This window comes from Mesocricetus auratus, unplaced genomic scaffold (assembly GCF_017639785.1).
Source record: "Mesocricetus auratus isolate SY011 unplaced genomic scaffold, BCM_Maur_2.0 Super-Scaffold_100003, whole genome shotgun sequence".
NCBI lineage: Eukaryota > Metazoa > Chordata > Mammalia > Rodentia > Cricetidae > Mesocricetus > Mesocricetus auratus.
In genome coordinates this window covers 29066885-29084648 of record NW_024429188.1, presented here as the reverse complement: position 1 = coordinate 29084648, position 17764 = coordinate 29066885, and the positions used below count along the sequence as shown (strand labels likewise).

Here is a 17764-nt window from a genome sequence, read left to right as displayed (position 1 = left end):
AGAGAAGGTAGAAATATCCTAATGGTTCTTTCTCTGGTTTTATTATATATTTAGGAAAATATGAAGTAGTTTCCTCTTAATGTTGTTTAGCACTTACACAGAGTCATGTTTTATGGCTGAAGCTCCAGTAAAACATGAAAACAGTCAGAAAAACAAGTTTTCACTTACTATTGGGATATGCTGTGTGAGGGGTTCAAATGCTGGTGTTTTAAACAACAATTCAGCCTCTGGTTCTTCTTCATTTACTACACCTTCAATTACATACACACGCACATCATATCTTGATACCAACAAAATTTTACAAGGGTATCGTCCAGGCCCAAGAGGAGCAAATCGTAGAGGAACCGAAACAGTTCCTTCTAAAGCTAACAAAACAATTTAAAAACAGTAGTCATTTTAAATATCATAAGACCAAAAATTAATTTTGGCATGCGATATTTAATATTATTCTGTGAGATCGCATCTACTTAGAATAAACCAGATATCTCTAATGTTACATGTTCTGTTTCAATTTTATCACACTCTAAAAGGTCAATAGGGCAGTCTATAGACACCCCCATGGAGGGCCTCACCCTACCTGGGGAAATGAGGGGATAATGGGGAAGTTGGGGGGAGGGCACGGGAGGAGGGGAGGGAAAGAGAGAGGGACCTGGAACTGACTTGTGAACCAACCATGTTTCTAATCTAAATTTAAACTTAAAAATAAAAAAATAATGATAAAAAAACAAAAAAAAGGTCAATAGGGTCTCCATGTTTTGAAATACATCCCTATATTGCTTTTATCTTACATTTTTGATGGCAATTCAGTGTAAGAGGAATGAGTATTTCATGGTATTTTCAGTATTCAATATCAAATTAATATGAAATATTTAACTGGTAAGCAACAGTCAAATGGCTCCATTTAACTCAGAGTGAATAAGTGAAGGGACTATAAGAAGGATCCAGTTTTATCTGGCATACTTTTGCGAAATTGAAATTCTCTACTCTGAATAGTTTTTTAACTTCATTTTTTATGAACACACAATAACAATATTAGCATGAAGTGAAAGCTAAGGTCATTCTTATGTTTATATTATACACCAAATAATTAAGTGAGAGACTCTAAAGAATAAACATTTATATTCTTTCTCTCCAGATCTAAGAAAAAAATCATTGTAAGTAGAATTCATGAAAATGTTATCTTGTATTTTTGATGAACTCATTTTCCATAATACAAAAGTGCATCAAACATGAGAGTAATCAACTAAAATATTAAGATATTACCTTCTAGTTAATTTTTAACCATATCACTCCCAAAGAGCAAACACAGTCTTCATTTGAAAATGAGCTACTAAATGTGAAAAACTATATATGTACTAATTTACATCCGTGTATTGAAAATGAATCTATGAAAATTATGTTGACAGAGAACAGATGACCCATTATGAAACATATTTCTAAAAACTCATGGAAATTTTTTATCAAAAGTCAAAGCCAAGCATGCTAATTGTAATTTTGTCCTTTCTTGTTCTTTTGTCATGTTTTTAATTGGCAGTAGATCATCGGCCTTACAAATAATTCAATAAATAAAAAGTGACAGTTTCATTGTATTGTAACATCTTCTCAAACAGCTGACCTGAGTAAGGGAGAGTTCATGGACTCCAGACTGACAGTTGGGTAACTTGCATAAGACTGAAACAGGCACCCTGAAAATGGGTTATCAGTGGGGGGTTTAGAGAGTCTATGGGACCACTGGCAGTGGAACCAGTTTTTTTCCTAGTGCATGAATGGGCTTCTTGGAGCCCATTCCCTATGGTGGGATACTCTCCCAGCCTAGATACAGGTGGGAGGGCCTAGGCCCTGCCCCAAATGATGTGCTGATCCCCCATGGGAGGTCTCACTTTCTCTGAGGGTGGATGAGGGGTTGTGGGATGGGAAGATTATGGGGAGAATGGGAGGATGGGAGAGAGAGGGAACTGGGATTTATATGTAAAGTGAGATTGTTTTTAATTTAAATAAATTAAAAAAGCCCCATGGCATTTGAAAAAAATAGTATCTTCTCATTACTGCATTTCCTCATTTCATAAAAAGAATGAAAATTGCCTATATATTCCATGTTCAACGATAGCTCTATTGATAAATATAGATTAACATTATTAATTCAAGAACAGTTTTTTCGTAAATGACTTTCAACAATGAATTTGATGGCACAAAACATATTGTAATACAAAGTAAGATAACTTTATTATCATGAACCTACATCAACTGTATAGTAACTATTCAATTGTGAGCTATCAACTTGTTGCTTGGCCACCATGCCTGCCTGTTACCTGCTATGAGATATGCGTCACTGTTAATACTTCTAGAGGGAGTATCCATGTTTACCAATTATTTTACCAACAATTGTAAAAGGAATCTAAGTTTATTTTTTAAAATAAATTTCATCTTCTTAAACTACAATTGATTTCTTTAGTTTCATTAATAATTATCTACATTTTACTGATGGAAGCAGAAGCAAACACCCACAGTTAAATACTGAACAGAACCCAAGGAACCCAGCGACAGAGAGAGAGGAGCAAAGAGCAAATTGGCAAAGAATAGGCTGGCAAAACCAGCAGTGACAGCTGATCTGAACAGGGGAGAGATCTTGGACCCTAGACCAATAGCTGGGAGGCCAGCATGGGACTGATCCAGACCCCCTGAATGTGAGAGTCAATGAGGAGGCCTGGGCTACCTATGGGGTCCTGAGCAGTGGATCAGTGTTTATCCCTCGAATACTAACAGACATCGTGTGCCCATAGCAGAAAGAGGGATGCTCTCTCAGCCTGGACTCTTAGGGAAGTGCCTGGACCCTACCCTGAGTGAAATGATAGACTCTAGACATCCCCTATGGGGAAGGAATTGGCAATAGGGTGGGAGGATGGGGGGATGGTGGGGGTTGCGGGAGAAGGGGAGGGAGAGGGAACTGGGATTTACATGTAAAACAAGCTATTTAAAATTAAAATAAAAAAGTAAAAAAAAGTCTCAATTTCATTGTTAGTTTAAAATGTTATGAATTATTCATGAATGGTAGCTTAGTAGTAAAAAATACATTGGCTATTCATTTGCATCTTTCCATTTTTCCTTCTGATTCTAAAATTAGGGGAGATGTACTCTTCCTAATTGATTATTTGTACAGGTTCTTACTCTCCTATCACTTAGACTTAAATGTACAGTAAGCTCAACATACAGATTTGGGGCCAATTGTCTGCACTAAACTAGCATCCACCTATTAAATATAGGAAGGATATTTTCTGATATGTATTGAAACATTGATTAAAAACTCCAGTGAAAATTTTTACGTTATATAAATTCTATCCCCATCAATTGCATATAACACAACTTATATAGCTGCTTCCCAATTACGCCACCACTCTCACCAACACCTTAACTATTGACCAGACAGTCACACAAGATTGTACACTTCCTTGATAGGATAATTTTGGAGAAATTTTCTCCCACAGTTATAGTTATTTTAAGCCCAGATGTCCTTTTTTCAAGAGGAATACAAGAATAAGATTAAGAGACTTCTAAATATTTTACAGTCTGGACTCCTTCAAAAGCAATTACTATACATTCATTCAACAGAACGATAGTTTTGGACTACTATGCTAAGTATGAAAGTATTCAACATGAAGTGGCACATAATCAGTATTCTCATAGGTACACATAAATAAGGTTCTGAGAAAAAAGATATCAGGCAAATAGATTAATTATTCTTTACACCTAAATTATATTTTAGCAAAGGAAGGACAAAAAAACTGTGTTTTTCAGTCCAGTCACATCAGCTCAGCAATTACTGGAAGTTCCTCACGGGACTCATAAATGGCTTGTTGTTATCTTTCCATTATTGCTTAGTTTTAATTATAATTTCTGTGTGTCTTCATGGAGCATATAATGGAAAATTAAGAAAAGGTCTATGAAGAAGTGGTACATTGTTACCATTTTAAATAGGAAGCTTCTTCTCATATATAATTTCTTAAGAATACAAAATTTCCCAAAGAAATAGCTGAAATAAGATTTCATTTCCTAATTAAAACTTACATAGGGAAGGAGGGAAAGGAACTGCTGATAGCAAATTAACTTTGTATTTTTCATTTTGATTTCTCATACCGTAAAATTTGCCTCATTGTCATACATTAAAAATCAGCTCACTGATTTTAATTACTTAAAGACTGATCTACTAAGAATATAAAATAATTTAATGAATGCTACCAAGCTAATGCACAGTGTCTTCATGAGAAATTTAAAAAGTTACAAATTTTCTATTTAAACTATGCTGCTTGAATTATTACAGAGTGCGTAGCCATTGGTAAAGATCAAAGAGAAAACAATAATAATAAATAGTAACAAAATAATTAAAGTTGCAGTTAAAATCTCTTACATAAAACCATAACGGTGAAACTGAGTTACTTATAAAACTGAAAATACTTTAAAGTTTTAAGAAAAAATGATGCTTTTGGGACAATTCAGTAGAAGAAAACTTGCCTCTTAAATGTACATGTGCTCCATCTCAATACTTCACAAAAAAGAAAAAGGCAAAAATTACTTATGAAAGTGAGCACACATATAAATCCAGGACATGGTAAGAAGTAAGATGATGGACTCTAGGCCGGTCTGACTACACAGAGAGATCCTGTCCCACAAAAAGCAGAACCAAGTAAAACTAACAATACAGTGTATGCAGCACAATATAAAATTATATTAAATTATATGACTTTTTTACCAGTTAACTTTGCTAGCTTGGTCTAGTAAAACTTTACGGTGCATAGGAAACTTTTTCTTTCACCTGCACCCAAGTATGGGAAGATAGTAAGAAAAAGGCTACCAGTTACAGTTTCTATGGTTTCCAAAGTAGAAAGTGAGTTTACGATTAGGTAGATATAGACAGAATAGTAATGGAAAATAGAAATATATCAGGCTGATATCAAAGAAGATGGTATAACTGTTACAAAAGTCCTAGAATTTCAAATTGCAGGGAATGATTTGTTTGAGAACTGGGCTACAAAAATAAAGGAGAGCATGGTAAGTATACTCTTATGTATGTGAAGGAGAACAATTTCTGGTAGGAACAAGCAAGATTTTTAAAAAAGAAATAGAAATTCATTCCTGATATTTGGGAAAAACAATAGAACAGAGGAAAATGAATTGATTATAAAGAGGGACTCATCCAAAGGAAGTGAATGGGTCCATGCATTTCCCATTAGGTTGATGTGGTAGACTGAATGTAATTGGCCCCCATAGATAGTGGCACTATTAGGAGGTATGGCTTTGTTGGAGTAGATATGGCCTTGTTGGAGGAAGTGTATCATTTTGGAGGAGGCCTTTGAGTTCTTCTGTATGTTCAAGCCATGCCCATGACTCACTTCACTTCCTGTTGTCTGCACAATATGAAGAACTCTCAACTACCTCTCCAGGGTCAAGATGGGCTGCACTTCACCATGTCCCACGATGATAATACTGAACTGTATCTCTGAACTGTAAACTACCCGATTAAATAATTTTCTTTGTAAAAGTTGTCATGGGCATGGTGTTTCTTCACAGCAATAGAAACCCTAACATAGATTTCGGTACTAGAATGGTTCAAGAGAAACAGAATTATGATGATCAATCTTTTAAATATCTGGAATAGGATTTTTAATTTGCCAGAACTTTCATATTCACCAGTACCTTCTGCTACTGAATTCCCTCCTGTCACCCTCTCTTCTGGGAGCTAAGAAACCATATTTCAAACCTGAAGAGATAAATGTCATTGATTATTTTCATTCATCAATAGTGAATGGCCATGGATTTAGTGAAACTTTTGGCAGTTTGGGGAAAATAAGGAAAGTGATAATGCAGGTTGCTATTAATATTAGTATCTCTAGATATATTGATAATGAGAGAAATGTGCTCCATGATAAAATTAACCAACTTTGGAATACTGTGAACTACAACAAAGGAATTAGTGATGACGTTGACTGGCTCCAGCTGTGCATAAACAAGTCTACAGGTTTATAAGTGTGCTCCGGCAGTCTGCTCTCCAGCAGCCACAGAGCTCGAGTTGCAGAAAAATCAGTCCAAAGCCCTCAATGTAAAATTGGTTAAATTACAGTGACAATTCAAGTCACAGACTCAGAGGATGTCAGAGGTTATAGTAAGGGCATGTATTGGTAAAGAATGGGATCCTATAACCTGGGATGGGTATATGTGGAGGATGCTATTGATGCTGAGAACCTTGAACCTTCAGATTCTCAGTGGTATACCTCACCTGAGGAAATAGTACCCTCAGCTCCGTTCCTTCAAATAGCACCCTTTTCACATTACAATGAAGAAATAAACCTTCAGTGTCTGCTAAACCAGCAATAACAATGTCCCTCAAGGACCATCAATATTTGCCTCTAGACCTATAACCAGAATCAAGGCAAAGCAGGCTCCCAGGCGTGAGGTAGAAAGTGCAGTCCATGGGGAAGTGAGCTACACTACTAAGGTGTTTATTGATTTTGATAATTCATTCAAGCACAAGTCTGGGGAGTATGCGTGGGAATGAATTTAATGGTTGTGGGACAAGAGTCAAGAAGGATAATCACACTATATCAGACTGAGTCTATTGATATGGGCCCTCTGAGTGGAGATTCTAGGTTTAATATGGAAGACCACACATTTTCCAAAAACAAGGTGTCAAAAGTTTGAATGGTCAGCTGAAGTAATAATCAAGAGATGGCCTACTGAAAAGGAGTTGGGGGTGCCTGATAGCCCTTGGCTTAATGTTGACGAAGGAATTTTAAGGCTCAGGGAAATCTAAGAGTTGAAGGCCAGCCTGATCTACACATCCAGTTTGATGACAGCCAGGCTTAGGGTGTGAAGGAAACTATCAAAATCAGAAAGCTACTGAAGATATAATTTAACAAGGGGGCTCTGTTCCAGTCCCAGCCAGCAGCAGAATTTGACAGGTTTGGCTGGGTGGTTCTGGCCTTAGAGCCAAGGTCAGAAGAAAGGGATTATGGAGTATTCCCCCACGTCTAAAGAACCTACTGAGGCTAGATATTTATCAGGGGTATTCCCAAATGAAGGCCCAGAGAGGTCATTGTGTGAAGCTCTGAAGCAGTCTGGATTGCCTTGGAGGACCCAAGATGTTAGAGATGCCAGAATTGTGTGATAACTGCCAAGGAAAGTTGCTAACAGAGAGTGAAACCAGACCAAGAGAAAGAAGTGTGTTGCAGTCAAGAAGCTTAAAAAATGGAGATCTGAAGAACATTTTGACATTAGACTTGGAGATGCGGGGTTTGGCATTTGTGATTAATCTTCCTTTGATCATGAATTTCCCCAATATTTTCCCTTTCCTACACTTAGGAATGGTAATGTATATTCCTTATCATTATATGTTCTAAGTATATGGTATGATTTGGGGTTTTTTATTTTTTTATTTTTACAGGTGATTACAGTTAAGGGCTTGCACGAATATCAGAAAAGACTTTGAATTTTGGACTTTTAAATAATGTTGAGACTGTGACAGACTATGGGGACTTTTGAAGTTGGACTAAATGCATTTTGCATTATGATATTGTTACAAGCTTATGGGGGCAATAGAGAGGAATGTGGTAGCCTGAATGTAATTGGTTCCCATAAGATCATAAGGAATGGCAGTAGTAGGAGATGTAGCCTTGTTGGAGTATGTATATACCCTTGTTGGAGGAAGTATGTCACTGTGGAGGTAGGCTTTGAAGTCTCAATTATGCTCAAGTCATGCCCAGTGGCTCAGTTCACTTCCTGTTGCCTGTGAAGATGGAGAACTCCCAGCTACCTCTCTAGCACCATGTCTGCCAGCAAGTCACCATGTTCCATTATGATGATAATGGACTGAACATTTGATCTGCAAACTACCTAATCAAATAATTTTCTTTGGAAGAATTTCCATGGTAAAAGTGTAACTTCTAATCAACAGAAACCCTAAAATAACACAGTTGTGTTCACATATAACAAAAGCCTGGCAATAAGCATAAATAAAATTTCTGGAATGAGAATCAACTCAGGGTCTAGGAATAAATGTGTCCAAAAGGGGTTGCTATGAGGAGAGGAAAAAGATTAAGCATGTTCTTTTATTCATTCCACTAACAATTTACAAATTGGATTTTTACAAATCATTAACAAGATTTGATACAAGTAGAGTATTGTGAAAAATAGTTTTCTGAAGAAGCTGTGCCTGTAGTAGTTTTCAGACTGTTTGATCTTTCCTAATTAAACTATCATCTTTGTTAGTTGCAATGTTAAAGTTTAAGAATGAAAATCATCGCCGGGCGGTGGTGGCGCACGCCTTTAATCCCAGCACTCGGGAGGCAGAGGCAGGCAGATCTCTGTGAGTTCGAGGCCAGGCTGGGCCGACAGCCTCCAAAACAATACAGAGAAACCTTGTCTGGTAAAACCAAAAAAAAAAAAAAAAGAATGAAAATCATCTCGAAATATGCTAGCAACTTTAATAGACATTTGTTTTTGTGTTTATATTTGACTTAATATCCTTATATCTAGTATATAAAATTCTTATAATGAATTGTTATATTTAGTACATTGTAGACTGCAACCTTTAAGTAAAGAATGCTATAGCATCTACACGTACAACAAAGATTTTAACCACTTTCCTGTAGCCTGCTTGCCCAAATCACCTTACCAATATACTCCGGATTACATTAATTTTGGGTTATATAATCCTTCTTATTGCATAATACTCTGTCTCAGAATTTATCTATTTGTTGATTTGTTTATTTCCTTATTTACTCATTTTAACTGGAATTTCCACTCATGTTTTCCACATGATCTGTTATTGTTTGTTGACATATTCTAGTTCTAACCCTTAAGTCCTTGTTACCTGCTTGGGTTCTTGGCAGTTGCTTCTGGGGTGGATGGTCTCCTATAAAAGCAAAGTAAAGAGAGTATCCTTGGATTTATAATTTGTAATCACTCTCAGGCTTAGAAATATTTTACATTAATACAAAACAAGAGGAGATTAAGAGAAACTTCCCTAATTTACTAAAAACAAAATACATCATATATAAACCTGTAGTTATAGTTTATTTGAAGACAGCACTAGCTATGAAATTACAGTCTTAGTATTATACACAAAGTTAACAGGAATAAAAATAAAATGAAAAGTAATTTCAGCAAAAAATATTTAGTCATATGTTTACTACCTTATTAATATGTGATAGTACTTATGTACCAATATTCATGCTAATCAAATTTATACCTTCCTGACAACAATTACAAAATAGACATGCTTCAGGAAATCAATAGCAAAAATATTATATTAACAATAAAAACATGGTTAACATCAAAGATACTTTAATAATGAATAATCACTATTCTCTTCTAGTATGCTCCTGCCTTTAAATATCTAAATTACTGCTAGATGTTCTATTCAAAATATCATTGATTACCTGTTTCAATTTGAGGGTTCATTTCTAGAGATCGGATAGTTGGAGGCTCTGGAACCTGAGGGATGTAAATTTTCCTGGGTATACTGAAATGTGCAGGAAGGCTCAGCTCTGTTGCATATAAAATGGATTTAGGCTTTTTTAACTTCGATGTATTAAAGAGCAAAAGGCACTGTAAATGAACAATGAGATTGTATTATCATTTTCTTAACTTTTACCTCCAAACCTCAGGGTAGCATTGTATGCTGAGATAAAACAAGTGAGAAAAAAGAGATAAAAAGCAAAAAATAAGTTTATTTCTTTAGAGGTTTTATTGTCAAAATATGTAGAAGGTAGCACTAACCCATAGAAGTTACCAATGATGTCATCTTTAACAGTGACCATCGTTCCCTTTTCTAATGCTCATAGTCGCCAATAACTTGTCATAAAAAGGAAAATATTCTACCAATGAACAATCCTGAAATACAGCTTTACTTTATGAGTAGAATCCTATGCTCCTTCACATATATATATCAGATACTAACATCATTTGCTGGACCTACCAAATCACCATCTTCCCTAATTACAATTTCTTTGACTACATATAAACAACTAGGTTTCAGGCCTTTTTGGATATCCAGATGTTTAGACATATTTTTATCTAGATTTTATATGTTTTAAATTCATATGGCGATTATTTATAAAATGTGGGTTACAGTGTATTCCTACTTAAATCCTCCCCTAGATATAATACTGTACTTATGAAAATTGAACAGCAGCTTTAGGAGTATAAGTAAAGCAAGATACAAGTGGCACTGTTTACCTCAGAATAGACATCATGTGTTAGATATCAAGACAGACAAAAGGCTTAACAAATCCTTTTAGATTTCTATGAATTTACAATTTGAAAGGAGAAATAATAAATAAATGTCAATGTGAATCTTATATGAAACCCAACTTTATATGCCAACATAAATATAAAATCAACTCATACTTAAAGAGAGAAAAACTGTCATACACAAATTCTCTTAACCATTTTTAATAAATTATTTTGAGAATAGTGGAGAAAACAGAATTGAAAACATAAAAAGGAAAAGGGATATTCTTATGTTAGGCTGATACTTCTTGTGGTAGCTGCATATAAGGCTCCCCAAATCCACTATTCAATGGAACTATGAGATTTAGTCAAATAAACAACTTCTTGGAAGTATTTGGGCTAACTTAATTGAGAATCTGTTCAATCCTTGGTATTTGATAAATTCAAGCTTATGAGAGCTTTAAAATCAAGGTCATCTTTAATATCTTATGCATTTTTAAAAATATTGTAATAGGCTTCATCAGTTATAGGACCTGAACAAATAAAGCATCTGTAGAATGTCAACTATTTAGTTCAGATATTGATTGATCTATTGTATATTTTCAACAAGGATGAAGAAAATGACCTGATGATAATTCTGATGATAATATTCATAACAGCAATCACAAGTATGCATGAACAGAACTTTATTTAATAGACATTGTACAAACATTTCTCAATTTTCATAAATCACAGTTACCATTATATTAAAAACATAAAAACTGCAGCTTCAAGAGGTTTAAGTAACCATCCATTTAAGCACACAGTTGGGCATGGTTAGAGTGTGTATAAGGAGCTTCACAATTTGATACCAGGAATGATCTTGGACAACTTGTAGAACTTATTCCCGCTCACATATTTACTGAGATTCAAATATAATTGTTCTAAAGTAGGCATTTGTGATGGAGTTACTTTTAGGTCCCCAGAACATCTGATTGTTCAGTTTGAACTGACAATTATTGGGAATTCAAGGCTACACGGTGATAATTAAAATTATTTCAGATGCCATTATATTTTTAAAAAATGAAGTAAAATATCACTGAATTCCCTTCTAGGAAAAAAGAATATTCATCACTTTCTATCTAAAAGTATTCTAACTACACAATAAGAGAACTGCAAAGAATAATTAGAGCCAGTGAGACAATTCACCAGGTATAAACACTAGCCCTCAAGACTAATGACCTGAGTTAGATCCTTGGGAATCACATGGTAAAAGGAGAACACTAATCCCTGAAAATTCTCCTCTGATTTCCATGTGCATTTACTACCATATGCAGGCTCAAATGTGTACATATGCACACACAGACATAAACAAAAACAAACAAACAAACAAACAAACAAATATATGTCCCCATTTTGTTAAAACTACCTCAATCTTGGTTAGTCCTAGGAGGGCCACCGCTGCACGAATGGTACTGCTCTCCAGTGTGCCAGTGATAGCCCTTCGTTCATACTCAAGAGTTGACATTTGCTGTTGTGCTGCAAAAGCCAAAGCCTTTTCCTTTGATTCATTAGTCAGTGGTATTTTAAGATCCATATCAAGTACTTGCTGAGGCTTGCAGGACAAATACAGAACTGGATCTTCGTTATTATATTCTTGGAAAATAAAAATACTAATTAATGCAATGAACACTTTTTTCCCTCAGAAGTATTATCAAGCATGGATTTGTGAAGTTAGAAACATAAAAGTGCAGTTAGTTACAATATTCATTAAGCAGAGAAAACAAAAAAATGGATAATACATTTCTATTAATTCCAAACAACTGATTAAAGAATAAGACTTGTAAAGTAAAATATATTCTACTGATATTCTCTAAGAGAAGCTTTACTCCAATACTACTTTTTTCAAAATATTAATATGCTCAAAAACTTAGTACACCGTGACCCTGATAAAGTAGTAAGAGTAACTCTTATGGAGAAAAGATAGGACAGATTCTCATAACCCCTAATACACTAAAGCCTGTTAGCCACAGAGGCAAATTTGTATTACAAGATAAAAAAAACTCAGCAGTTATAGATGTCTCCAAGGACAAATTTTATCTCAAGGTAAAAAACAAACAAACAATAAAATAAGTAAGTAAGTAAATAAATAGATAAAATCTCTACCATCCATGGGAAAGTCCTCTTAACCATGAGAAAGAGATTTCTTTAAAAATGCTAATGTGAACTAACAAAAATCATACTATCCCATGAAGCTGATAAATACAACATTCATTCTTGTCTCAATTGACACCTCCTTCACTTTTCAGAATCATTACTCACAGATTTCTCTCAACTCCTTTTGTTTCCCATCAAAACTTCTGTCAGAGTTCATACTCATGCCCATTTTTTTATTTTTACAATCATTGAAATGAATTACCACACTATAAGGATAAGGTATGATAAATGGAAATAAACATGAAAATTATGTCCTTTAAGGACAGGCATAAAATAAAACTAGATTTCATTAACAACCAAATTCTTTAAGGGCTAGTAGTCAAGAATTAGAAATAAGGAGAGAAATCTGGATTATAAAAAAATGATGTATTTCAGAATATAGGGATTTAATTTCCAAACAGAAATCAGTAGGATTTATTAAGTAATATTTAGTATACTAAATTCCAATATTATCTGAGGACTAAAAACCTAGATTTATAACTAATAACTAGTAAAATGGTGCTGTTTTATTGACACAAACATAATACAATTAGAAGAAGGCTTTCCAAAATATGAATGAATATTGAAGATAACTGCTATAATGATGTTTTGCATGATGATATTAGGAAGAATGCCATCTGTCAATATAATGAAGCAAAATATGTATAACATACCTTCTTCTGCAGAAGTACTGTAGTCAATTGGACTTGGAGGCTTCATTGAAAGGAAATTGGAAGGCAAGGGTATCAAACCTTTTCCTTCTATAACATATATCAAATCTCCAATCTAAAACATAAGGATAATTTAAGCACTCATAAAACCTACATTACAATCATGTCAAAGTAAAAATCTATACACTTTATAGGAACTTTCTTGCATGCTTTTCCAAGCAACCTATGAACTAATTTATATGGGCAAAATAAATTATATAGTACTACATTAGCATCTGATGAATTTGGTATAAAATCAGATAGAAAAGCTGAAAAAAGGAGGTCCTAGAAATTCTTTACAGATATTCTTATGAAGCAATCATAAAATGACCATGCAAACATGAAAGAAACGTTGTCCCTATTGTAACAACATGACAACAATAACTTTACTTCTTTATTATTATTATTATTATATAATTATTATAGAACATGTACATCCAAGAGACTATCTTGTAAAGTATGCATTTTCAAAATGAGCATATGAATATCCAAAATATTTTAGGACAAATTATTGAATAAAATGTACAAAAGGCTAAATGTGTAAAGCAAGAATTAAAGTGGAAACCATGAAAGGCCATCAACATTACAAAGAGAAATCAACAGTAGTGAGCATGCTTCCATTGTTTGGCTAGTAGCCATTAAGCCTCAGGGAAGTTTAGTAGGTCTCTAAGTTTTCTCTTCCTTCTCTGTACAACTAGTGTCTTTAGAAGCCTAGAGCATAAATGAAAACAAGTGGAAGAAAGGAACATCTAAAGACACAACAGAAACCACAGTGGGGAAATATTATTAGATCCAGATTCAACAAAGAAGCATAAATTGAGGACAAATTTAGAAGCATCAGACAATTAGGGAACTTGAACACTGACTAGCTATTTGATGGTATTAAAAAATTAAAACATTTTTGGCAAAATTGTATCATTGGCCTTGTCAAAAACAGGTAGTTCTAATTATAAGATAGAGAAAATGAGGAAATGCCATACCATGTTATGACTGATTTAATTCAAGATTATTTTGAGAAGAAGGCTACTGAAAAGAAGTAGGTACAGGACAAAGTCTGCTCTGTACTTAAAAGCAAGATATTACAGGACAGGCTCCAAAGCAACACAGAGAAACCCTGTGTTAAAAGAAGAAAACAGAAAAAACAAAAAGCAAGATATTTATTTACAGTGGTTTCTTCCCTTTCTCTCTACCAGGAAGGACAGGAGTTGATCCAGAAGTCTAGATGCTTGACTGCAGATGATTCTTGATTCATCTATACAACGAATTCCATTCATTTGGCTTCTTATATCATGCCCTACACAGACACCTATTCTCTTTATTGTATGTTTTTAAGCTTTTTATTATTTTAATTTTAAATAGCTTGCTTCACATGTCAATCCCAGTACCCTCTCCATCCCCTCCTCCAGGAACCCCCACCATCCCCCCAGCCTCCGACCCTATCCCCACTTCCTTCCACATAGGGGATATCCAGAGTCTGTCATTTCCCTCAGGGCAGGGTCCAGGCACTCCCTAAGAGTCCAGGCTGAGAGAGCATCCCTCTTTGTGTTGTGGACACACAAAGTCTGTTTGTATGACTGGGATAAACACCGGTCTACTGCTTAGTGCCCCATAGGTTGCCCAGGCCTGAGTGTCAGTGAGCAGTGTTTTTAAGCTTTTAAAAATCTCACTTCTCGCTGAAGTTTCAATGCAAGTGGGAGTTTTAATCCACTTTTTACTAATTCTCCAGCTGCCTCTTCCAGTAAGCATATTAAAAAAGCTTTTATTAGTTTTATATTTGTAAGAACAATCTGTTCCTTCCCTCTATGTGTATTATGTATCTTCTGTAATACATCTTTAATCATTGTATTACAAGAAATTAAAATGGCAGGATTTGAAGAAGACCACATGAAAAATAAAGGTTACAAATATTTGTTCTAAACAAGGTATGTCACTATAAGAAGGCAATAAAATAGTGGAAGACACTAGAAAAGAGATATGTGGTAGTTGGATCAACAACAAAGTTCAAGCACTTATGGAAGAGGCCTAGTATACCAGAGCAAGTGGCTGTAATTAAAAGCAACACATTAAAGGCCGCTCAAAAAAATCCCTATCTAAGGTTATCAACTTCCTCATAAAAATGAGTTCAGTCAGCGCTTGCTGGTTTCTAGAATGAGAACACAGCAGAATCCTTTCCATAAAATGCAATCAAAAGCTGGCAACCACAGTGCAGCAAGATCAATGTGTCAGGTTACTGCTGTGACCTGTAATGTTTGTATGCTGCCTGTTCTCTCAATTTAAGGAGACGAAATTCCTCTGGGATTAAGTTCTGATTCGGGTACAGTTTCCATTTTAAGCTTTCCAATTCCATTTTATATTTGTAAGTTCTTTGGACTTCTGGCATGTAATAGCAGCTTTAAGGACTGTTGTGAATCTGCCTAGAAGGTGAAAATTTTTATGAATACAGATGAAAGATTTCTACAAGTCTCTGTCTTCAAATTATGCAAATATTTCCTTTCTAACTTGGATGTTGAAGCAAAACACACAGAAGTAAAATAAATGTGTACTCTTGAAAACACTGTTGGTAGAAATGGTTTTATTTTATGAGTGGAAAACTAACAAACAGAGGCCTATTTACTTCAGTTTTTAGTAAATGGGCTTAACATGAAAGGAGTTATCACACATTTAACAAAAATAGGAACAAATCACTTGTGATTGCTTGCATGTATGTTATATAGTAAAGCATAAAGGTACATTTAAAAATAATTAACAATATACTTGAATGTACAAATTAAAATCAAACATATTTCAATTAAATACTTTAAACTGTAGCACTCTTTTCAATAAGCAGCAATTTATTTCTAAAATTGTTGTTTTTATCTTAATGACTTCTCTGGCAAGGATTATATATTATAAATATATGTATTTATATATATATATAATCAAACGTTTTTTAATAAGTGAGGAGGCCAAAAATAAGCTTGCCTATATTTTAAAGAATTTAAATTCATTTATGTAAGTAGATAGTATTCTAGTAGTGTAGTGCAAGGAAGAAAACAGATTTGGTAATTCTACTCCTGAAAATTAATTTTCTATGATTATAAATCAACTTTGAAAAGGTATTTTGAACATTTGATACAATTAATGGTAACAAACAATAACCAGTTATTTTCATACATTTTTTAAATATAGAAAGTAATGTACTTGAATTCTAAATGATTTTGTTTCCATTGCTGAGAATAAATGCCAAGGCTTTGTGAATGCTGCACAATCCCTCTACTACTGAGCTGCAAATCTAGGCACTGAATAAGATAAAACAAAGTGAGTTCTATGATGCACTCTTCTTCAGTGATGTTTGTAAATGTAAAATTAAAGTACATCTTACAATTAATAGAATATACTATTCTTCACATGCAATTAATTCTACACACACTAGGTAAGTATTATCTCTTAATATCATCGATAATTTAAATACAGTGAACACACAGGATATACATATATGCTTGGCTATATATTCCGAGAATTCTAAATTTCCTCCTCAGATTGTTACCTAGCAGTCAGTCTCTCAGAGTGATTCTCCCATATCTTCTCCACCCCACCCCGAATTGTTCTCTCCTTTGTTGGCTTTAAGAACCTAGCTGCACGAATGCCACAGGTACAAAGTAATGAATTCCATAAACATCTTGTGAATTTGGAAGCAGACCTATCCTCAGATGACAATCTGAGGAGATGCCAGCCTTGGCCAATTCCTTAATTGAAGATTTTATAAACATTAAGTAGAGGACTTAACTTTGACTCTCTGAGACTGACATAAAGCTACTTGTGGTGGTTGCTTGTCCATGGAACTTCCTCATGCAGCCACCATAAATGAATCTATAAGTAGTGGGAATCTTTTGGTATTCTTCAGAAAAAGCTTCTTGGTTGGAATTTGACGACTAGAAGCATGAATGTTTCCAGAGTCCCAGTTGTTTTAAATTGCCTTTAATGGTTAACTCATTATGGCAGTAACCCATAATGGAAGAAGCACAGAGAACAATTCTGTTCTTACCGCTTCGTTGCTCAGGATGATGGCACAATAGCGAATGTGCATGTCAAAGGGAAGATAGCAGATCTCCAGGCTCGAAGATCCTTTTGCTCCCAAGTAAATTGTATGCATTGAACAGAAGAATTCTCTGATGAAGTTAGACTTAATTGCTAAGAAAACATGACCCAGAGAAAGTTGATAAATAACAAGTGATATTTAAACAAACTATTGTTTCAATAAATAACTAACATTATGATGTATAAAATGTTGAAAACATTATAACATAATATTATGAGATAATATATGTCAGGCTGTGGTAGTATATGCCTTTAATCCCAGCACTCATGAGACAGAGCTATGTAAATTTGAGGCCCAGCATGGTCTACAGAGCTTGTGCTAGGCAGCCAGGTCTATATTAAGAAACCCTATCCTGAAAAAACAAATAAATAAAATAAAGATAATACATACTTTTTAATAAGAACCTATTGGTGACCAGATCTCAACCTTGACATTAAACTTTCTTAATAAAGCATCTCATGAAAGGAGACCGCAGTACTCTATGAATTTAATTCATACGTTGGAAGTGACTACTATATACATAAAAAGCACTCATATTTTCAATAGATTTAAAATATATTGACAGATTCATCAAATCCTG

General features: G+C 34.4%; 1 protein-coding gene across 4 annotated transcripts in view; it reads right to left on the bottom strand.

Annotated features, from left to right (window-relative positions):
- Cfap47 (cilia and flagella associated protein 47) overlaps positions 1-17764 on the bottom strand; it is a 255121-nt gene that overhangs the window by 95084 nt on the left and 142273 nt on the right. For 3 of the 4 annotated variants that reach the window (XM_040744177.1, XM_040744175.1, XM_040744176.1), the window contains 6 exons: positions 17131-17276; positions 13071-13182; positions 11630-11856; positions 9429-9597; positions 8861-8902; positions 169-365 (listed from right to left, as the gene is read on the bottom strand). In XM_040744177.1, coding sequence (XP_040600111.1) covers positions 169-365; positions 8861-8902; positions 9429-9597; positions 11630-11856; positions 13071-13182; positions 17131-17276 — 893 coding nt within the window. Of the gene's footprint in view, positions 1-168; positions 366-8860; positions 8903-9428; positions 9598-11629; positions 11857-13070; positions 13183-17130; positions 17277-17764 lie in introns of those variants that run through there. The other variant, XM_040744178.1, reaches the window with a different exon arrangement.